General features: G+C 37.8%; 1 protein-coding gene across 1 annotated transcript; it reads right to left on the reverse strand.

The window, feature by feature from the left end:
- Positions 1-196: 196 nt before the first annotated feature.
- Positions 197-22,649, reverse strand: LOC139935424 (rhophilin-1-like). The gene is made up of 12 exons (XM_071930019.1): positions 22,145-22,649; positions 19,017-19,132; positions 10,512-10,716; positions 9,116-9,193; positions 6,888-7,012; positions 5,827-6,085; positions 5,313-5,408; positions 4,919-5,072; positions 4,451-4,750; positions 4,144-4,220; positions 3,512-3,658; positions 197-3,346 (listed from the first exon to the last, which is right to left on the reverse strand). Exons 1-12 carry the CDS (start codon positions 22,190-22,192, stop codon positions 2,858-2,860), a joined length of 2,094 nt encoding a protein of 697 aa, XP_071786120.1. The 5' UTR covers positions 22,193-22,649; the 3' UTR covers positions 197-2,857.
- Between the last annotated feature and the right edge of the window lie 2,047 nt (positions 22,650-24,696).

Below are 24,696 nucleotides of genomic sequence, written 5' to 3' on the forward strand. Positions count from 1 at the left end.
ACCACCTTGTGTGAGTTTGCGGAGTTCCCTTGATGGGAAGATCATCTAAACAAACGACAAATACATTGGTGTTACATTGGCATTACATTGGTGCTACATTGGTGCAAGGGCTCAGGTGTCATAACATAATTACAAATTGCACTTATTTATTCAGGAACCCCCAAAAAAGAGCAACCAGTTTAATGTGAGCATATAATATGCAGAATTTATTATATCAAAATAATACATTTATTGACTATTTACAATTGTTACAGCCTTTTTTACCATTCAAATCCACACTTGCTATAAATATATAATCAGCATCTTCTCTTCCATATCAAACAGTTCTAGTAATTCAAATTCATTCATAGGGAATACATGTCATTAATAACTTGATTATATCATACAGGTGTTTTGTGCATGTTTTTTGAATAAATGAGTATATCAAATTACAAAAGGGGAAATGGGAATCGGAAATCGGGTCTCAACTTTATAGAATTGTTTAAGCAGAAAATTGTGCTTTAACAAAATTTTCTTTAACTTGAGAAGCAGTCACAGACAGTACATGTGGAACGGTATTTTGCCTGGTAATCTTAATCCGGTAAGCAACATTGTTCTGTGCTTACTGAAGCACAAAAAGTAGCTAAGCACAACCAAATCATGTTTAAGGGTACCAACCAAAATAACAAGTCACATGTACATGTACTATCTTTAAAATGGTTTTCTGCTTATTTTTGCTAAGCATAGAATTGTTGACATAATTTTCTGCTATAGCAGCTCTATGAAGTTGGGATTTGGTTCCTTGAATGATTAACAATTATTTATGTCAAGATCAGTTATACGATTCCATCGGTTGATTTAATTTGATTATACAGTGGAAGTTTAGGAAATGTAATAACAATGGGACTTCATACGTTAAGAATAATATTAATGGCTATGTTTGTTAATTGTAAATTCATAACTCTAGTATCAGGATAATGATTCATTCCAGTCAACAAGTTTTGTTTGAATACCCCCTTTCTAATTATCAATTAGAAGAAACCCAGATTGGGTTCCTGCAAAACATTTCTTGAGAGTAAGCCGACTTGAGAATGCTGGACAATGTTGTGTGTGAGTGTAAATCCTGTAAGATACTTTGTAAATTGGTCCACCGATTATTTGTTACATTTTGCATTGCAAGTACACATTGAATAAAACCAGTGAATACAAATTTAAAAACGGATCAATCTGTTTTTAGGAATGTATGCTAGTGTCCACTAAGTACTAAAAGGTTATTAATTGCAGTTTAACAGGTAATTAAAAATGTGTAGAAATTTAAACAAGGAAAGAAAAAAATCAACATCAACATAGAAACATTTTACTTGAACAATGAATTTTCTGTTGGCAAACAGTAACTCTGAAGACCACTCTAAATCATTTAACAGGAGCTCCAAAATATGCAAAAGCAGTTTTAAGAAATCCATACAAAAACTACCTTATAGTCAGAGCAGACGTTATTAACAATAATAGCTTGAAAACAATTTAAGTGAACATTTACCGCTGTTTTGCATTCCAGTTAGAAACCTCTAGGATACGAAGCCAAATACACAAAATACTATTGTTTGGAATGAATCTGTTATAATTTAAATATAAAATCTCTGAACTCTTTTTTAAGTGTTAATTTACAATGTTTCCCCCAGAAGAACACTCCCAGCTTCCAGCTTCCACTTCAAATCTCACAAAATTCATTTTCTCTTCACTTCCTCCTTTTTCTGACCAGTACGTATATTACAAAATATCGCTTCAAAAAAATAACATGTATAAAATCTGTGCTGACTACGTTTGTATATATACATGTACAGATAATACTGAGTTTTTCTATTTCCACAACAGAAGCTAACTTTACTTATTTCTTTTCTTCAGCCGATGGTCCTCACAACAGTTTTTGAGAAAAAAAAAAAATCTTTTTGTGTTTCACTTGAAATATGGATGACAAATATGAAACTTAACAATGAAGGAAAGGAAAATCAAAGCTACTGATTACTTGTGTTTAAGAAAAATGGAAAGTACCTGATGAACATTAAAGACTAAGTACGGGTGATAATGATCAAGACAAATACGTCCATCTGAAAGCTAAATTTCATGATTGTATACCCAATCTCCAGAGAAATATATTGACGTCAGCCTCTTGTTGCCATAGAATTCTCACAATGGTTATTGAAACCCCACAACAAAATTCATTCACACACAAAAAATCAATTTAATTTGCTAAGTTTAAAAAAGCTTTAAAAATATTATTGTGTTTAAAAAACAAGATTTTACACGGTAGTTCTTATTTTTTATCCCAAGAATAACTTGTAAGTTTTAGTCATATTGTGTAGCACCAAACACTCGGACTATGCTATTTAAAAAAAAGTCTTTCATTAAAAAAGAAATTCAAAAAATCTTTTAAAACATTGTTAAATTATAAAAACTGGAGAATGGGGGAATTCCACTTAGGGGAATGAATAGAGCTATGCCTTAAAAGATTCATAGCGTTTGCACAATTCCGTTCATTGAAAGTCTTAAATTTATGAGACATGGTAATTTTTGTTAAATTTGATAACAAAACCTAGATTTAAAAAAATGATGGTGATCTGTTAAAAAAAAAAATCAATTACTCTATAAAAAGATTTACAATCTCAAATGATAATCCTGTAGATACAAAGTTAAAATAAAACAGTGACTTGGAATGAGTTGCAGGAAATAAATAACTTTCACTTTGCAAGCCTTACTGACAAAAATGTTCACAGCGTGATGAATTGCTAAGGTAACTTGAACACAATAATGGTAATTGGATAGGTGTTTGGCGAGGTTAATTTGTGCTGCAAAGATAAAACTAAACCAACTCAGCAACATTTTACCAAAGCCCTGCCTTGCTGTGTAGCACCCCTCTTGCCTTCTTTGCACCTTCCTTATCGGAACCTTTTCCCTTATTCGCCCTATCCTTCTTCTTCCCAGTTCCTACGTTACTTTTCCCATTCATAGACACCCCCTTTGGAAGACTACCTTTACTGATCTCAGACCCCTTTCCTCTCCCTGGACTCTTGACCCCGTTGGGGTTCTCCTTGGCAGCCTTTTTTGGTGAAGGTTGTTGCCGTCTCTCTGACGTGGAAGACCCAGAGGCGATGGATTCATTAAGATCCATCTGACTCGACCCGGCCGAGTCGCTGGAGTTTAATCGACGCTTGTCCTGAGGGTGGAGGAAGTCTGTGCTGAGAGGAGTTACAATTTCGATTCTAAGACGTTGCGAGCCCAGAATGAGTTTGACCACGTCACCGTGTTTAGCCCACTTGACGCTGTCGTCATTCACTCCGATGATGAAGTCACCTTCTTTAACGCCACTGGCCTGTTACATCAAATAAAACCACATTCACAAAATCAGCTACATATGATCAACCTCCTACATTCTGATCATTATTCCGTTCCACCTCCTTTTGACCTCTAGGCTAGGGCACTCAGCCCAAATGTCAGCATATACTTAAGGTCTATTGTATTCAAATATGAAACTTACCGCAGCGACATAACCAGGATCAACGCTTGCAACGATGACAGGAGAATCCCCTCTGACTGTAAAACCAAACCCTTCCATGCCTCGCTGGATGTCAACCACACGTGGTGCTGACCAATTATTTCTTGCATTGAAGATTGCAAGAGGACCCTACAGTGAGAAAGATGAACAAATCAGTTTGGTGTTTAGTTCTTATAATATAATGATTAATCTTAATTTGGGAGTCTAATCATCCTCACATGCAGCTGAGAAGCTGAATTGTGAATGATGCTGCTAGCTACAGCCTGTTTGAGCTGCTAGAATGCAAGAGTGCCTGGAGCAGCCAGCTAGACCAACCTACAATGTATGACCACGGAGCACAGCCTGAGATCAAAAGTCTTCTATTTTTCTTTTTTTGCTCGTCTTAATCCTGTGTTTGATTAGGAAAAAAGACCACATCATTTGTGAATTCTACACGGTGGTGTTTGCTGACAACTGGAAAATTTGCATTAATTTACTCTTCCAAAACACCAATGATGGACTATACACCCAAAGAGTCACACACTTCCTATGTGAGCACTCCTGATTAATATTAAAGTGACCTTATGAACTATGACCTGAATAGGTCAATCTTGGTTTGGGTTACCATTACTTACCAATGTATGGAAGATGTCCTTGACTTTGACAATGGTGAAGTCTGGTGGTGTTGGTTTGGGAACCTGTTGCGTCTCACCTTAATATTAATCCAGAAATGAATCCATTAGTAAATACAGCCTTGACAGCGTAGACATATTATTTGATCCGGGTTATCGGGGATATATCTCAAAAAAGGGGCTGGAATTTTCAAAAAAATTGTTTCATTGTATACATGTACATATATATAGGATTAAAACAATTGAACATTCCCCAAAACCAAAGGTATACTTTGCCGGTAACTGAATCAAACAAACAAAAGAGACCAACCTCTAATTTCTGGTACGTCCATCATCTCAAAGAAGTCATCCTCCTCATCCAGCTCAGTGTAGCGTACCATAGAGCGGTCATGTGACTGTCGGAGAACCTCCTCCAGAGTGTCAATCTTCCTCAGCATCTTAGAGAGTCCATGGACCCGTAGTGCCTCCTCATGTAGCATCAGCGCCTGGCGGATGTGTGCCTTGCTTAGTCTCTTGCGTTCTTCTTGCGTCCTCGGTACTTGTAGAGCTCTGGACTCAAGGTAGATGGAAGGGAAGACCCTCTCGAGTGTTGATTGGTCGTAGGTGGATTCTAAAGTGATAAATGAGAATGAATGAGAATAACAAATACTGAAAAGAATTCTTGATTCAAGATTGGGTCGGCCTCAAGGTGTACTTTATCAACGTGTTATACTGTACTGCCAGTGAACATGGAACAAGATATTTTGTCACTTAGTAAAACGGCAGCAATAAAGCTTACTTGTATCTGTGTACCCCATAGCTGCATAGTAGTGTGATGATGCCTTAAAGTGTTGTGACTTGACCAGCATCATGGATATCCAGGAATATGGAATGTAATCTTTGACTTTGGGATGCATCATCAGTCGGTGGACCTTCCCATAAGCATCTGAAACCTACAAGAAGAAGAAGAATGATAACAAAATAGTAACTGACACCGAGTGTGACCGTCTAACAGTGCCAAAAACTATGGAACACCTGTTAGGATCGACCCCAATAGCTGTACTTTGTATTGCCATGAAAACTGTTGTTAATCTTTCATAAAAATTTGATGACAATCAGTATTGAACACAAGGTACAACAGTTTTATTGGGAGTAGTTTTGGATCTGAAGCTCGAATAAATAGAGACACTTACAACTGCTGCTTCTTGGGCAATTTCAAAATTGGTCTGGATGTCTTCAGCGATGCCTCCAAGTACTCGCTTCTCAAAAATGCATTCTTGAACTTGACCCTATAAGAGAAAAACAAATTATTATAAACAATATTATTATAATGAATAGGGTAGATGGCCTTAGCTTTCGATCCAATCCGGGCCTTCTTCAGAGGCATAAAACAAGTACAAACAAATACATATCCATTTATAGAAAAAGAGAGGGGGAAAGGGATTAAGGAAAGGATCCAGAAAGAAGCGGGAAAATAACAGCCAATCAAAGTTTCTATTTCAGTAATTATGTAAATTATCTCGCTCAGAGACACCGCGACTAGAATCCACACTCAGCTGCTCAGAAACACCAGAGCGTGAGCCCAATACTCTTATACCAATTGGCCACAACACGCTACAAAATGTGTTGTTAATGTGTGCTGTCGTAGGTCACATAGGGAAATTCAGTGGATCCCCAAAGAGATGTATTTGAAACAGTGTCCCTTACCGCCATCAGAGCCTCGAGCATGTCTAGCACCGGTGCACTCATATCCATACTGGGTGCATGACTGAAGTTCTCCCCAAGGTATCGGAAGCCACCTGCAGCCTTCTGGAAATTAACAATAGCCTCTTTGATGCCTTCGAGCTCACTGCGGTCCTGTCGGGCACCAATCTGGGTGTAGAGGGAGCAGACGTTGAATAAGATGCTACCCTTCTCAAAGGCGATGGATCTTTGCACTGAAGGGATGCCGGTCAGAGCGTCGTACCTTTCAGAGGGGAAAAAAGTTCAATGATTTCCTTTAAAAAATCCGAATAGCTACATTATTAGAACAAAAACTTCGTTCTTCAATTAGTTTTTTTTATTAGTAATTAAAACAATAGAATAGCAAGATGAATTAAACAAACCAATTCTATTCTTCAATTCAATTCAACTAAACTCAGTTAAACTTTGGTGTCCCCCCGATGGGAAATTTATTTGACCTTTTTACATAAAATACACAACAAACATTATACTTCAAAAATACAAAGGAAAGAAGAAAAAAAAAAATTATAATACTTATTTAAAAGTTAAAAGATTTCTGTTAAGGTTATGAGAAATTTGTTTTACCCAATTCAAGAGCAATTTCTTTTTGCCCTGTGCGGGTTGACAAAATACAGGACATGTCAGGGATTGAAACGTACGAGGCCAAAAAGTTTTTGCCAGTAAATTTATGACCAAAAAAGTGTTTGTTTCAACAAAGATGAAGGAAGTTTCCTCTATGTTTCTAATAAAAACACTTTAATTGTAATACTGTGTGTAGATATTTCTTTCTCATTTTGAACTTGGTCTTATATCAAATGTTTTGTTCCAGTAAACATATTGATGTGCTGCAAACCCTGCAGTCTTGTTGAGTTTTTAACCAACAAATTGAGTCCTGCATGTGTAGAAATTGTTATTGTTTTCTCATTTTGTTAATGCAAACAGTTTAGTAGCAACCAGTATGTGCCCAACCCCTATTTCAAAAAGATGACACCCCTGTCAGTTTTAACCTTGTCCTCATTGGACACCTCAAACCCTCATTGTCTTACCAAGTCAAGTATATACTGGTATGTCTATCTGGTGGGAAGAATCGATTCTCAATGAAGTAGAGCTGGTTGTAGTATTCAAATAACAAATCCACCCCCTCTGTAGTCCGCTTTGGGGTTCGCATTGCCTGTAGGTAAGCAGGAAAAATATATCAAAACAAATATAAATAACAAATCCACCCCCTCTGTAGTCTGCTTCGGGGTTCACATTGCCTGCAGGTAAGCAGGAAAAAATATATCAAAACAAATATTGGCATTTTCTGCTTGAGCTGGGCTTTAGTCTTAAGCAGAGTTTGAGGAAGGGATTTACATATTGAAACAGTGAATGGTATAATGCTATGAGAGGCTCTATATGTCAAAGACTTGTATACCTTAAAAGCATCTACATTGTAGTCACATGTTTAGGAGTGATTGTGTTAGTCCATGATGGTGTGGAGTACCGTATATACTTTCACTGTATTTTCACAGTCCATTATTTTGCAGGGCTGGCTCTAGTCTACAAATTGCTCAGGTCCCCACGAATGATTCAATGCCTTCAAGTACATACACCTACCATATTTACATTTAAGTGTTATGGGCAAAGGCTGTTTATATTCAGAGGAACCATTCATAGCATAAATATAACACGGTTTAAGGGTAGACAGTTGGTCATATCATGGAGCAATAAACTAGTCTATTGCTCCATGATTATAGCGTTGTAACCAATTATGTTAAATAATAATCATAATAATAAGCCATTTTTTATAGCGCAATCACAATCACAGAAAAGTCTCTGAGCGCTTTGAGATGAAGACAAAAGAGAAGTAAAAGTTAATAGAGATGTGAAGAAGCAAAATTTAGTTGATACATAAAGAAATACTAAAGGCTATTGCAAAAATAAATGTGTTTACTCAAGTCAAGTCAAGTCACAAGTCATCTTTGCTCAAGTCAAGTCAAGTCACATTTTGCAGGTCAGTCAAGTCACAAGTGACAATGTCCACACGAAATGCCTAGCTGCGCTCAGCCTCTGTTCGGATTATTGTATTTTATACATGTATGTCCAGAGTAGAAACTCTTGTACACGACACTTGGCCCCTGGTAGATAGAGCGGTAAAGTTACCACTATTCACAATCCATGATAAGCCCCATCAGAATCCCAAGTGGGTACAATGTGGTGATAGACAAAAACTACAAGGACCCAGAACGGTCATTAATTGCACAGGCTGTTTGCACCTCAGGATTTTATCAACCTCTGATATTATTTTATAATCAGAGACCAAAGTACATTTCATTGCGTGTCCACATGGACCTTCGTGGGAAATAAATGGACAACGCCAGGGGTTTAACTGTCCTGAGTGAGTGGAATGACTTGTTATCTCTGTTAATACCCCTACAGACTGTGTATACAACCATTGCAGTTTTAATGATTTCTTCAAACATAGTTTGTGTAAAGAAGCTCTAAATAAACATTTAGTATTTAGAAAAGCTATAGCAGCTGAGCAGTGCCCAATGGAGACATTTAATGGCTTCACAATAACACTCATTTCATAATTTTGTACAAAAGAGATCAGAAAATGTCAAACATTCATGGACACAACTTCTAGTAACCACCCCATCCTCGCCCATCAATCATAAGCACCTTGCACCTCTACCCCATCACTCCCCCATACAGTGGAGAAAAAGCCCCCAAACTTACTTCCTTGTGCAACAGCATTCGTGTACATGTATACTAACAAAAATTAAAATAACAATTACTAGTAACTTACAGCACAATTTACAATTTATAATGCATCAATGCGTTTCAAATAAGTTGCCCTGATCTTTGGCACAATAATTCCTGTTTTCTTCTCTTATCTCAGCTCTATGGGGAGTACTACATGTACATCCTGGTCTGCAGTGGCACTCATCCAATAGGCACCTTCAAACACAATATCAACCTCTACCCTTGCAGGTGTCCATTTATACCCCCATGGGATAAAAAGAAGCAGTTATGGTAAAAGCCTCTTGTAAAATGACACTTATGTCATGACTGGGACTCAAACCCACAACCTTACCCCCACTTAACCACCAGAACATGAATTTGGTATGCTCAACCTCTTGGCCATGAATGACACCCCATTTCAGTGCACTCAACATATTTGTAGACAGTTTGGGCATGGTTTGGGGGTGTTGTGTCTGGTGTGTTGTATTTATTTGTCCATAAGTAACCTGACTAATGGCACCTTGAGGGGTTTTCTCTCTTATTTAAGTACCTGTCTGAGATCCATGAATTCTTGGATTTCTGCCTCGTAATTTGCACCATCTTCACTATAATGCTCCAGAATGTAATCCTGTAAACACAAAACAGCAATTTGACCAATTTACACGTATAAATACAACAATTCTAGATGTAATAGATGGAAATTTGCAATAGGATAATGAATATTTATTCTGGCTTTACCCATACAGTCTACACCACTGTGTGTTACAAACGTAGCACTAATTCTAGATATAATCATTACTTCTAAAATGGAAACCTGTCCCTTGAAATCTTATTTTGACCCAATGTTGTAATAATATTCTGCACAGTTCTCTTGAGAAACATGCAGGCCTTAGAATTTCATTTGACGTACGAAAACATAATTCATAAAATAAAGCAAACATCCATTGACGTAAAGTGTAAATTTAAGCAACAAACAAACAGTGTACATAATGAACATTCCCTTCCCCCACAAATACGCCTGGATTTATTTTGCATTGCGGCGCTTTGTTCTTACCATCACGAACCCAAGCGATAGAATCAATAAGATAGAGTTCAAATATAAATAGACCTCACTGCAAATTATTAATGCAGTATCAAGATCTTGCAATGAAGTACTCTCTCTGTAGTCGACACATCTGCCATGTCTGCTCACCAAAACAAAAATTCCTGACAGTTTCGTGTTCTCCGCATTATTTTTTTATAGAGTCATGGCTACAGTGAAAAGAGCATTACTGTCGGGAATCAATTTACAAAAATTGACCTCTTCAAATCAGGTCCTTTGCTATCGATTGATTTGTTTTTTTCAATTAAGTGGAAACAGATGGTTCACTTTTAATTTTCCCCCGAGTAGCTTTGCGTTGTATTCAATGATCTAAGGCTTTTGACTAATTGAAAAATTGTAAATATTAGGGGCTATTTCAGCACACAGTCACCCCTCTTACTGTCTAGGTTTTTACCAACGCACAAGCTATAGCCTATCGGGGGCGATACACACAAACTACGTGCCTAAACAAGACAATTTTGTAGAATAAGCACCTAATATGTAATGTACACATTTTAAAATTTAAACATGCACCAAAATAATCAAGAGAAAAACCCAACAATGCTCCAGATTGCACAGAAGTAGGGCTTTTAAAATGAAGATAATGCTTCCGCCAAAAATACAAATTTGGGTCCAGAGTGTTGCACAGTGTTGAACAATCCTGGGTGCTAACCCAGTTCTATCTGCTGCGGTTTTTTATGATAGAATAAAACTTCATTTACTATCCATGTGTGCCAGCCAACACTATCATGGTAACTGTATTGTATAAATTATTGGTCAACTCACTGGACATTGTTACCATGGGGGGAGGGGAGGGGGAAGGGGAGGGGAGGGGGGTCAGCAATCATGGCTTAAAATACCTCACCTGAAACACCAAGTTGACATCGATATCTTTAGTTTCCTTCAGCCCCAGTGGAATAAGAGGGACACTCCTCAGGAATGTATCTGTCTGATAAGCCTCAACTTCACTGTTGATCTCCGCTAGCTCCTCCTTAAGAAGCTGGAGGTTAGAGTTGACGAAGCTAAGCTCCATGGCAACTTGCTCCTTAATCTTCCGATTGCTGGCAGCCCTGCAAATGGTAAACAGAATGAGTTAGTTAAAAGTAAACATTTCAAACTGGTAGGCCTAATTGTATACAAAAACAAAAATTGAAAAATAGGACTGGAAACTTTGAAAAGTGGGTCGTATAATAACATGTACAATGTAGGTGAGATTTGCAGTAGCACCATGTAAAAATCTGTTTTTAGTAGTGTCGGTACAACCACTGGTTCATTTTAGAACCAACAGTACCAGGTTTTTCCTTCAATGGTGTTAGTCGCCTCAACGGGGGAACTGTTGAGTTCTACTAAAACATTTCAGGGGGCACAAAGGCATTGACCAGTGGCATGAAGGTAATTTGCCTCTTTTGCCTAAAATAAATACCAGAGAACAATTTCACAAAAAGCTGAGATTGATCTTAACTACAAATCAAACTTAGTTGCTAAGCAAAGTGTGATGTTACAATACAAATCACTATGGTAATACTGACAAGTCATCTTGAAATATTAATCGTTATGCTTTGTGCAATCAAGCCCAGGTACCACTACAAACCACAAGGACCACCTAATTACGAGTAGTACATGTATTCTCTGCAACTCCTGACAGCTGGGTTTTTCCTAACTGTATTTTTAAACAAATGACCATTTTACTCTATGGGTGTTTTGCCGTAAGCAACCATTTCCAACACCTTTGCAAGGCTACTATTCAGTAGTGATTACTTTCAAGATACTGATTCCCTCCTCACTGGCATTGTGCAATTCAAATGAAATCCATTGCAATTATTCCAATCCCAATGGGTGAACTGAATAGTCTTAGACTCAGAGGTGATCGTGAAATGTGATTAGATTTTATCAACATTCAGTAGTCTTAGCTCAAGACGTCAGTTCTCAATAGTCAGTTGTGATACTGGTGATACAAAAGATCTAGAGATCATTTCAAGGGACACCAAGGCAGTATGACCAAGGGCATTGAGGAAACTGTCTTTATCGCCTTCACAACGTACCAAGCCAGGTACACATGTATGCGATTATAGTAATTCATAATCGCGAATGTACCTTCTTATAGGCATGATTGAACTGACTTGACTAGAAGTCAATGTCACATGAAAATCTTAACTATTTATGTATCAATCTTAATTGCAAAGTGTGAAGCCACAATACACATCACTATGGTGATACTGACACCTCATCTTAGGATGAATCTTAGTGCTTTGTGAATTCGAGCCCTGCTCTCACTAACATCTTAGGAATCCTGCAGGGTTCATTAGCATTTTCTTTTTTTGCTCCCAAGGCTGGATGCAGTCAGGAGGAAAAAAACCAAGGGCCACAAATTCATGCATCCAATTTTCAATGTTGCTTTAATTTGATGCCAGTTATGATAATAATAATTATAACGTGCCAGCTTTTGTCTCGAGAGACACTTGTGGTGAGGCGACACATCATGACAAAATTAAGTGAGACATGAGAGATGCTTGGTATAAAGCCAGTGATGGAGAAAGTTTAATTTGTTGCCAGAAATTGCTCCCCAGAGCAAAGGTTTTGTTTAAAAAATGCAAAAAAGATGTTTGCTTTTGAATCCGATCTACATGTACAGTAGAGTAATTGTAGGAAAGAAATGACAAGGAGTAATTCTAATATATGCAGATGTACAGTATATACTTGAATTTGTAGATGCAGACAAAGTGTTAGCAAGAGGGGTGTCTCTTATGGGTGTATTTTGGAAACCCTGTTTTAAATTTGGACACCCTGTTATGTTTGTCTAGGTTAATGTATAACTTGTAAGTGAACCATTTGAACACCAAGATTTTTAAGCAAGTTTCAATCAAATTTGACACCCTTTTGCCAAATCCAAAATGAGAGCCTTTTGCATTAGTGTGCATTTGTGCGTCTGCCTCCAAGGTGCACAACTATAAGGCCAATAGGGTCAACCAATCGGGTCAATACATGTCATAGCATATATGTACTTCCAAAACTAAAACCAGGAAAAAGGTCATTCTGTTCTTAGAAGGGATAGTATTTATAATTTTGATTCAAGATTTTATTATTTATGAGTCTTCTTTTGGATCTTGAACAGAAAGTGAATAAATTGTAAATCTTTGCATGTTAATATCCTGTACATGAAGGCCTACAATTCTATGTGCTATTTGAAGTACATATTATGCTACAAGAACTCCATTTTATGGTTCTGGTTCACAAACGCCCACTTGTGAGTCCACAACCTTCAAACTACAATGCATACATTGCACAATCGTTCACGATCTAAAGCACTTTGGTACCAACGACATTTTTTCCATACACACTGCATGAATTCACAAAGTTCATATCTAATAGAATTGCCCAAACTATAAATCAATTTTACATTGGAGGGAATAGGTTGCCTTCATGGTTCATCACACCTGGTTCACTGATGGGGAAAAATTCAACAATAGTATCCTTGGAAAGACTGCTATTAAATCAGGAAAGAATGGAACAATTGAATTGTTATGATAGTCATGTCTGGTGTGCTAAAAGGAAAACACCCTCGGCACCAACACAGATTGGGAGGCTAACCTCTTGCAGTACACTTGAAATATATTCTCATCTGGTCATGTTGAAGTTTGAATTGTTCACCCTAACTGAACTCTGAGTAATTGCAGAGACCAATTATAATGCTGGTGTGCCTGATCTCAGGAAATCAAACAAGCCCTTTCATCATGTTAGAAATAGGTTCATTTGTGTTTGTGTTGTTACTTACATCTTTGTAGCCAACACACATAAAAATGATTTTAAAAATCTAAATATCCAGAAAGACAAACCATGAAAACTAAAATAATTATCCAATGTTTAAAAATAAAGTAATCATTTGAAGTAATATCTGCAACCAGATCTTTCCATTTGAGATGTCACATTTATTTAGAATGCAAGGTCATGACATTGTATTCAAGCAGGATAAAACAATTTGAAAAAATATTTTGATAAGCAAACCCCACAGGAAAACCCAAAATTCTAAGGATACACCTAAACGACTTTAATTACAAAATAAAGCGTAGCATTGTTTGTTATTGTTTGTATTTATCCACATGGTTATACCTGATGACATCACAACAACAAACCATCATGGTCCTCTCATAATAGCTGATGAAATTCATATCAGCTGAGACTACAAATGTTTTCACACTAACGACCTTCATTGGTGTTGGACAACTACAGTCCATAGGCATATTGCAATGCATTGAGAATTGACAGTGAAGGATGGACAAATGTCACATGCCTGAGCGAACCACAGACCATGCAAACTGTCACCACTGGGCAGGGCCTACAATCTATGAATATGCTGACAAATATTTGTCAGCTATGTAGGCAGAGGAAACAAAAGCAAATATTCTGGGGGTCAAAAGAGAACTGTTTTTAGCCACATGAGGTGAAATAGTTTACATATTGGGAAAAAGGAGAGGTTATCCCGTTTCCAAGAAGTGGGTTGAGGGCAGCAATTAACTGACCTGAAATAATGACCTTTCAATGTTGGACAACCCCAACCCACCATTTTCACAACCTGCCGTAATAACAACAGGTGGGTGAATACATGCGGGCATAAAATAATCAGCCAGTAAAACAAATGCGCTCATTGATTGCTAACCAACTGTAAATGATTTATGCGTCTACCCTGTCAAAACATGACGCATGGCTGGAACTATCCACAACAGTTTGCTATGGTTTTGCCAATTTCCCTGTTCAACTGAGTGCCTTTTGAACAGATCCAATAAGATTTACACACATTTGTACAATAAGGGTTACGTGCAGTTTTACACCCAAAATCAAGAGCCCTTGGCAGATAAATGTACAGATGCCCCATGCATTGTTGGTGCAAGGCGTCAATATGTTTACTCGCATTATAAAGATGTTCTTTACAATATTACTATTGGGGTTTTTTTAATTGAAATTTATTTTGACTTTAAGACAACAAAACAACAAACAGGCAATCAAAAACAGATTAAACTGTAATTTTGATGCAAGGAAATTTGCTGTTGAAAACACCCTGATAACAGTATACAGTGAACAGTACGACATCGTACAATGAGGCAGGTTTATACTGTATGCTACATTCAAACCACCTCAGTCTAAAAATTAGATTTAAAGTGCTATCAGAAGATTACATTTTTATTGTTAATAGAGTAGTACTTCTATTGTGTAATGTAATTCAAAAATTGACCAAGAAACCAAAGGATTAATTGTTCAAGATTAAAATAACAAAGATTGACGAGTGACCTACATTCCACTGGAATCAAATTCCTTATGGAGTGAGTAATACCACTATTGTATCGATCTCACATTTTAATGTGACCACATCCACACTGGCTGTATGCAAAGTGGTAGTTGAGATTATTTATGAAGGGCCAGACTCTTATGACTGATGACACACCCTCCTTCCAGACATAAATTGGCGAATTTGGATTTGACCTGAAATGTACAATTGGTGACTCACGATACACAGCATGGAATTTCAGTACACTTTGTACCACAACTTACAATATCAGGGTAAATTGCATTTCTTGGTACCATTATCATAGAGATCCACACACAATGTACACTAGCCTAACACAACTAACTGAAAAGCTCAACAAAGTATGAATCAGGGTAAATTGCATTTCTTGGTGTTTGTGTTTCAGTCAATAATTTCAAATTCATAGGAAACGTTTTGCAATTATTAGCTTTTTCTGAAGGCCCAATGCTTCATTTTGTAAGGGCAAGGACATCAAGAAATGTTTGCCTTGGTAATGGCAGGGCACCTCTAGTGAGGAAATTGCAAACTTCCGATGGAACATTTCAAGGAGCACCAAGGCAATGACTACATGTACAGTACGTGTAGGGGCAAAGGAGGCAACTGCCTACATTCAGTTACCTCCATGAAGTACATGTGTGTATCAGGGAAGTTATGGGAAAAGGAACTCAAATGCTAGTTTTACACTTACAGTCAGCTGAGGACCATTTGACATTCTCTCACGTGGTTTAAAGTAGGATTAGTTTGCATACTGAAGATGAACAGCTGTCAATGAAAATGTCCATATTTCATATGTATATATAAAACATGGACAATCATGAAAGGTGAAAAAGCTGGCAGACAAACAGGTCCTGCTGGCTAGTCACTAAATAAAGGAATCAATGTGTGGTGAAGAGGTTTTCACCTAGTGGTTTAATCCCAACGAGGCCTGGTTCTTTATAATTTTACCGGGACGAAGTCGAGGTAAATTATCAAGAACTAGGCATCGGCGGGTTTAAACCACTGGTTGAAAACCGATTCAACACACTTTGATTCCCATTCATAAATACCATTTCGGTCAAAAAACATCAACAGCTTTTGGTCAAAAGTAAAAACAAATGCAAAACTTATATTTTTCAATGATTTCTTTTAACACAACGCCCCTCGCGCTATGAAATGGTAAGGCCCTCGGGTAAACAACTCCTTAAGGGAATGCTGTGCGCATCGCGCATATCGCGTGACGTGGCACAACTGTTTCAGCCGTTGCTCTCGACCAATAGGAATGAAAAAAACTCTTATAATCACAGGTGCAAGCTCGCGTATCACGCCCATGTTTCAACACTTTTTACTGGTCATAAACAAAGGTTTATACCCACGTGCGCTCTTCACCAATAGGAATAGCGAAACTGTCTGAGGTATTTATGAATAAGACATTTTAAAACACTGACAGGCAAACCCTTTTAAAGGTTTGACCCTGTGTCAATAAGCACTGTCATGACTGTTCGCATTAGGTCCTAACCTTGGCAGGACTCTGTTTCATTCCATCACAATCTGAAACCGGACTATAGATCTAGGATAGCTTAGGATGGTCATGGGTAAATGGAATGGGCCATCAAAGTATTGACAATAGTAATGATTGCTTAGGTAATTACAGAGAACTAATTGAGTCCATTACTTTGCCCGAGTCCAAACAGTTACCAAGCTCCTTGTAAAACCAGTACAGCGTTTGTTATTTGAAAGTATAGAATAGGCCTTTAAATCATAGTTGGATCTTATTTTGAGGGTTTTTTCCACACTTTTCTAATTTCTGCTTAGCATTCTTAGTTGTTAGCAAGCTGTCACTAGAAGTGGTTACTAATGATTTCATACCCGAAAAAAAACGTTATTGTCAATTACGCATTATAAGAACTGATGTTAATTTTTATTATTATTATTATGGTGTTGGACTATTTTGTCAGAGTTAGGAAGGATCCTAGTAAGTCCCTCAAGCGAGTCGGGAGATATTAACCATGACTGTCACATTCTAGTCTGTGATTATTTATGACATAAATACTTTCATTGGTAACGATCAGCGGACTCAATTAAGTCAACAGAACAATCAAATGGACGTCGACCGCTTCGTTTACAGGAAACAAGTGGCAGCCTTGGTTACCATGGCAATGGACACAAGGAATCAGTAGGTGGGGTTTTTTCTTATTTCTTCAAGTACAAAATAAAATTGTTGTCATGACTTTGTGACTATCCATTTCCAAAACCATTTGCAGCCAATTATTATGTACTGAAAGCCAGTCCAGCCTTCGAGAACTACTCTGCTTTGGTAAAAACGTCAGGCCATTCACTATTTTTTGTATTTAAACCATCTAGGTCATTTGGGTTGGTATATATATATGTAAGCAGTTTGCAACAGCTAAATATCTAATGTCTCAAGAAAACAAATAACCTGGACCCACCATTTGAAAGTTTGATAGCATCTACAGTGGTTTTTATAATTTAACTGCGGGGGGGGGGGGGGGGGGGGTTCTAGCTCTGTGAACAGCATCATAGTTGTGCCACTAGATGTACAATGCCTGCACTAACTATAAGTAGGTAATGGGATTGTGCCTTTGATATAGAATGGAATTTGACACAAAGTTGGATTATTTCATGGCAAAGTTATGTGGCCATTGTAAATTTGTCCTTTGATAAAATATAGGCAGTGGCAGGCATTTTGAACTATTTTACCAATTATACTTTTTTTATCAAGCCTTGTACTCAATCTGAATGCAGGTGGCACAATAATTTCAAACATGGAGATATGGTCAATACATGTCTCTCCGCTGCCCGCCGATCCAACAGTCATAGCACATTTTATATATAACTTTTAATTGGTTGAGAAATGACGGCGTGGGGGTGCATTTCACTTATCTGGTGGCTAAGTTACGACCCTTCATCATAAACATTTATGACATACGGGTTGACTTCCAAGTGTTAAGACATTCCAGTGCACTTGGCACAGTGCCAGACAGAGCTATCCTAAGATTAATGGGTGTCATGTGCAGATCACCCACACTACAACAACATGATCATGTTTCTTAATGTTAAACATTGTTTTCTTGGTTGCTGCTTTAGTACTGGGCCCTAAAAAAAAAGGCTATCCCTTGATTGCATGTGTACACTTTCCATACCAGATACCAGCATAAAAGTATTACACAGTTAGAAACACTAATTCAAATTTGTATAAATGTGCCCTGTACAGAGATCATGTACATTTAGGGCCCTTTTACAAACTGTGACCTCGGCTTCTTCAGCTTGAGCATTATTGATAATTTTTTGAAAATGTTGGACATAAGCTTTCAAACAAGTGAACAGTACCTAAGCTGTTGTTTTGCAAATGGCTTAAGTGCAATATATCCATTAGTTGTATTTCTTGCAGACAGTGTAGCTGCTACTACATGTACATCAAATCACTTTCCATCATTGTCAATTAGTTGTAACAAAATATCAATACTAGAAATTCCAATAATTGGCATTTTGCCATGTGGCAAGGTACAAGTTTGATTTCGTGTTGGATGCTTTTTTAAGCCTAAAATATAAAAACAAATCATTGATAATGATACCAATGTCAACAGCTGCTCAAAACCCCAATACTATACATACGTAAACTCTTGACACATTTTGCAGTCTGCGTCTACATGAAATGAAATGTGCATTTCTGCTTATTTTAATTGAGGCAATCAGAATAGGCAATGAGGTTATTTTGACAGTATTTCGAATGCAAAATAATCTCTGGAAGAACTGATACTGGTGTGAACTTCAGTCAGCTTTCTTCAGATTGTAACTTTAAAAGGTGCCTCTGCTCATTGGCAATCTCTTAATTTGTCTTTTAAGTTGCAGATTGCTCATTGGCAATCTCTTTTTTAATTTGTCTTTCAAGTTCCAGTAGGGTTTATTGTTAACGGCAGTTCGTTAGGAAATGCCATGCACAGTAATGTTACTGGCATGGAGGGGGTTCTTGGAGAGGGTGCTGGGTAAGGGTTGTTACTAACAAGTACCTACAATAGAAACAGTAACAATTATTTGTTACTGTTTCTTATTACTTATCGGGTATCAACTTACTTGAAGAGGTTTTCAGCACCAGCTCTCATTCTCATCTCTTTGTTGATTTGGCCATTGAGCTTCTGTCTCCTGCTTTGTAGTCTCCCTCTCACCGTCTGCGATAAAGGATCGCATCCCTGAGGAGGCAACAAGAGGAAATACAAGATGGGTTTCAATTATAAGAAGTTTCTTCAACTGTCTAAACATGCATAATGTATAGAAATCGACTGTATCTCTCACAATGTTGTGGTTTGTTTCATTGTCCATTGTCGGGTCTGGAATTTCATCTTTTTTGAGAGGGTAAGAGCAAAGGCCCATTTTGTTTTGCAAAGGTCACTTCCATCAGAAAACCAAAGGATGGAAACAAGTCTGGTTCATACTTTGTGTAAGTTGCAAAATCATAGAAAATTGTATGTCATTGAAAACTAATCGTTGATCAAAAACTAGTCCTCTCTTCTTACTAGCTTTATAAGTTGTGCCTCTTTTTTAATGGAAGTTTTCTTGTACAGTGTGGCCAGATAATATTTGTTGCATTTTGTGCACTCAAAGTAAAAAAGTGTTAGATAAGATCAGATTAGATTGCTTCTGTCCTCAACTCAGCTTAACATAATGCCATGACAACAATCTTGAGCTGTGACTCAAATAATGCAAAGGACTGTAGAAGACATAATTAACTTGACTTGGCATTATCAAACAGGAAATGAAACTACAGTTAGCAGCGAGTTGTCTTGTCTTGTTGTAGGTACAGCTTGACATTGTATTCCCTTGATGGTTTTAAACCAACAGCTGTGACACACTGAGCAGGTTCAATTTGACATCAAATGTGTGTGTGGTATCATGTTTTGTAATGTATATTTTGAGATATAATTCCAAACCAAACCAAACACAATTTAACGCTCCCAGTTTAAAGTATTGAAGGTAGGTAGAAGACTTGATTTCTTTAACAATACGCACATTATTATAAACGAAGTAACTGATCAAACCACTTCCATTGAAGATGTACAATGCGTCATCCATCAATTTGCATGCAAATCACTCCCAGTGTGACAGACGGAAATCAGAAGTAACAATTGAAACTTAAATGATTTCCTTTCTGCCTTAAACAATTTCCTCTTTGAAACCACCTGCTCCCCATTTGGATGTTACTTCATAACAATGTCATTGCAGACTCAGTTGCTTAATTCCTACATGTGTTAGGATCAGACACTTTGTCAATATTCTCCCAACAGAAATGCAAGTTAAAACTCCAGAGGAGAACCAGTCAGAATTCTATCCCAGTGGTCCAGCTGGCTAGTTCAGTATTGAAATAGGGACACGAGCAAAAGCTGACAGACCAGTGAAATTAAAGGTTACTACAAGTCCAGCTGGCTAGTCAATGACAACGTTAGAACAATCTCTAATGTTATTCCTATTAGAGGTAGGCCTACTGTTTGCCTACATGTATTGTTTTTGTAAATGTAATGGCAACCACAGGGCATCTAACTCAGGGAATTTTAACTTTCTACTGACGTCTGTATTGTCAGAGCATTTTGAGGGGCACCAGGGCGATGACCAGTGACATTTGGAAAATTGCCTTGGTAAACAATCAGGCATAACCATGATGTTTTAACTTACATTTAAGGTCTATAGTTCTCAAGGCAACTTGGAATAGTTTGACCTTGAAATTTTATCATGTCATTTAATTACTCAAATATAAATAAACCCACATTTTATTATGATTTAGTACAAGTATCAAACTGCCAACATGAATTGATCTATTATTAGCATATTGTTTACCTGTAAACTTGACACATAAAAACAAGGTCAAAGTAAAATAGCTGATAATGAAACAACCTCCAACCTCTGGGCTTGTACTAAACCATGTAAACATTTGACACTTATTGGCGTAATCCTTGAGACTCCATGGTTACACTAACAATTATATAGGTCGGGGATACATTAGGGAAAGTAGATTAAACACTTTCAACCTAGTACATGTAGGTTTTGTTTATAAATGTAAGTATGTAAGTATTGTTTTTCAAAAAAGCACAGAGAGCAGTAAGCACTTAACTCAAGAATGTGCTCTGGGTGTAATTTTATGAACATTTATGAGCTGACAATCGCTCAAAACACATTGTCGGCGCCATGATGTTTACCGATGCGTATGATAACGAGCCCTGATGTGATTTGCTGGGACAGCCACATTACTTATAAATAGTCTTTTTTGCGTCGCTGTAGCGCGCTGTTTAGTAAATCGCTTTTAACAGAGACTCTCATCGCGCTTGCATACTCCTAGTCCTAGAACTATGAGGTTCATTCCGCTATCGTCTCGGGTCTATCATGGGATGAACTTCATTGTTCTAGGAGTAGCGCTCACACATCATGGCTCCGGCGATGTTTCCCGCTCCAAAGAAATAACACCAAAACAATCGCGCACATTTTCAAGTTCAATGTGACCACAAGTGAACGCTGAGGAAAAATCTTGGGATAAAAACACAGGTTTCGTTTAGGCATAGGTCCAAGCATAGAGGAAGCCTCTATGGTCCAAGAGAAGCGAAGGGAGTCTAGCATATCGACAATTGATTCTAATGTTCTAATAGGGATAAAACAGAAAAGATTTCCGAATCCTGCCACCAACTTTGTTACTGATTTTTACCAAAATAAAAACGAATATCTCACTCATTCTCATTTAAAAAGACAACAACATAGGAACAATTTAAAGAATAAAGTAGTACCCGGTCAAGGGTAGGTAAACACAACAGTAAAAAAAGAAAAACTTTTGTTTTCAATCAAGATTTTAAACACAAAAAAACTAACCAGGTTTTTAGGCCTATATATTCAAAACTAAGGAATCAGTCACTGAATCGCACAGCGGAAAAGTTTCCGTATGGCGCCACCACTTTTTCAATCGATATGAAATAATATAGTATCTAATTTACCTCAATGAGATATCACTTTTTGTAAAAATGAGTGAAAAAGTGGTGGCGCCATACGGAAAGTTATCCCGCACAGCAGTGAGTGTGCACCATTATTATTTATGAACCATACTTTCAATTTCATAGACTGCTAATTACTGGAAAAATACATTGCTACGACTGTCAATAGTTATTAGTTATCATAAACAAAACCATGCTTTAACAGTAACACTAAACCATGTAAACAGTGAATACCTTTCGACGCGGACCGGTGTCTTTTTCCGACACACCCTTCTCCTGCATAGCGACCACTGTCCCCCCGCCGTCCGCCAGAGTAAAATTCCCCGGTGTTTCCGACACGATGAAATAGAAGACTCTCGTCGAATCGACGACGATAGACACACAGAAACGGAAAGAAGACCACACTTGTCACTCCAACATTATCTCAGGAGAATGAAATCAGCGGGTGCACTTTTGTAATTCAATGATAACATGGAGCCGAAACGGCACGTCAACGAAGAAGTGAAGTACGTCAACAACTGGTTGTAAATTGCACGCACTAATACGACTGCGTACGCAAAACCGCATCAAACACCTGTTTCAATTTTTACTATGGGAAATTATACGAGATTTTCGCTGGTGTCCTTTTAGAACATCATTTACGTTTAAAACCAAGTACCACTGATCTTCTCATCACTCTTCTTCTAGTGCAAACTGGTTCAAATTTCTTGACAGGATTTTTCTGTCACTTTTTATGTCTTTCTAGGAAACCAACAAACAGTGTTATTGAAATAATAAAGCACATGGGATGCTTAAGTTCAATCATAATGTTGTAATGTCTCTTCTATAAACATTGCATATTTTTTTTATTTGTCTAGTGGGGGTGGAGCGTGGATGTTGGGTTCAAAGTCCAGGCACGCTGCCTCGTGATGGTTGCTACTGATGTCAACAGCTTTACCTGACTCATGCACCCCACCCACCCTTAATTCTTTGGTGTTCTCATTTGTGTTTCATTTGAAATAAGTTGATGGTACCGTATAACAGACATAACACAGGTTCAACTGGGTTTCAAGAACAAAAGTACCAACCACAAAAAAAAGTACTTGCGCCTATATATTATTAAAGCCATAACTAAGGCTAGGTGGAAAAGGCATCCATGCTGATTAAAGAGAGTACTGACTCACTTTTAAAAAAGCAAGACAAGTTTGACTCCTTCAGTTCAAATGATCAAATTGATAAGAGCAAGCAGTTGTTTTAGTCAACATGATGACTTCATAAACCTCAATGAAACCTGAACCCGAGATGTATATCATAGACCGAACCTTTCATAAAACTTCGTGCAAAAGAGGGCGCTCTTTATATGAAGCGGGTGAGCCTGAGGCCGTGTCCGAATTGGCGACTTCGGCTACAGCTACGGCTAGGGCGCGCGCGTCTGCCATTCTTCAACACTGACAGACGCGCTGATCTAGCCGTAGCTGTAGCCGAAGTCGCCAATTCGGACACGGCCTCACATCAAAAACAATTCCTTAAGGCTTTCCTTATTTGAATCAGTCTAGAACAATGCATTTCCAGCATTAAAAAGCACTACTATACATTGGTAATTTTGATGTACAGAAAATCAGGCGTTCGGGGCGGGGCGCGCGTGGGTGTGGAGAGAGGCGGTGTGAGTGGTGGGCATCAAAACTCACAAGAACAGGAAGAAACTATCCCATTGTGAAACATGATTTAACTTCCCAACTATTAAAGTTGCTGCTGCAGCTGCAGTTCCTACACAGTTCTGCAATCCCCAGCAACATGAAATGATTTGCCGGGCTGTTTGGTAAAAAAATACTGCTTAGCAAAATGTCCCCCTACCTCAGTAAATAATGATAGAAACAAGTGGGGCACCAATCGCAACAGTTTATGAACTGTAATCAGTCCGATGCAGAGCAGATTGAAATGCTACCGTTCTCTTTGGCGAGTGGATATCGGAGATAAATTAACTTCAGAAAAAATTGGGGATTGTGTTTCTAATTAATTTTGTTTAGATTGAGTTTTGTGTGGAGCAGCAGAACCCTTATGGAAAACGCAGAATTTTTTTTTTATTTAGTAATTAGATCAGGCTAATCCCCGTTCCAATTTTGCTTCTTCTCGACATTTTATTTATATTTCTGCAGCATTATTAATTTAACAATACTCAAATAAATAAAAACGAGGATGGAACCCTGAAGCTTCCTGTAACAAATTCGAGCAGAAAAGATATCAACGCAATTAGACTAGGTAATTTTAGCAGGAAAGACAATAGAAGTGGGGTCGTAGTGGCGGGTATCATCTTGCTTTTCTTCAAAAGGATTCTGTTTTGTGGGGCGCGAGAGTTTTCGTAGATTGCTGCCACACACCGCCAAGCGTTAAAGTTCGTTGACCTGATGAATATTCATTTTACAGGACTAACCTTTTAACTTTGACCCAGAAACGTTGCAATGGTACCTAGACGTTTAATAGCTTGAGCGCCTGAAACGTTAGTCAGGCGTCCTGACTAAATTTGACATGTGGATGGTGAAACAGGTAGATGTTAGTTTCCAAACGCCAGGAGTCGATCGCTACTCGAAAGGATCCGATGTAATCGGTAGTCGTCAAACGGGGCAGCAATACATAGACTCGCTACCATTCCTTGAGCTTTTTCTCCCTAAGATTTGTTCGTGTATTTTTGTATGGTAGCTACACCGATGTTTTGGAGTTTCGCTCTTAAGTTCAGACATTTGTTTTATTTATTTTTATTCACAACCATTAATATACAAAGGGGTCATGTATTGCTGATTTTTAAAGTA

The sequence above is a fragment of the Asterias amurensis genome, chromosome 3 (genome assembly GCF_032118995.1).
Source record: "Asterias amurensis chromosome 3, ASM3211899v1".
Taxonomy (NCBI): domain Eukaryota; kingdom Metazoa; phylum Echinodermata; class Asteroidea; order Forcipulatida; family Asteriidae; genus Asterias; species Asterias amurensis.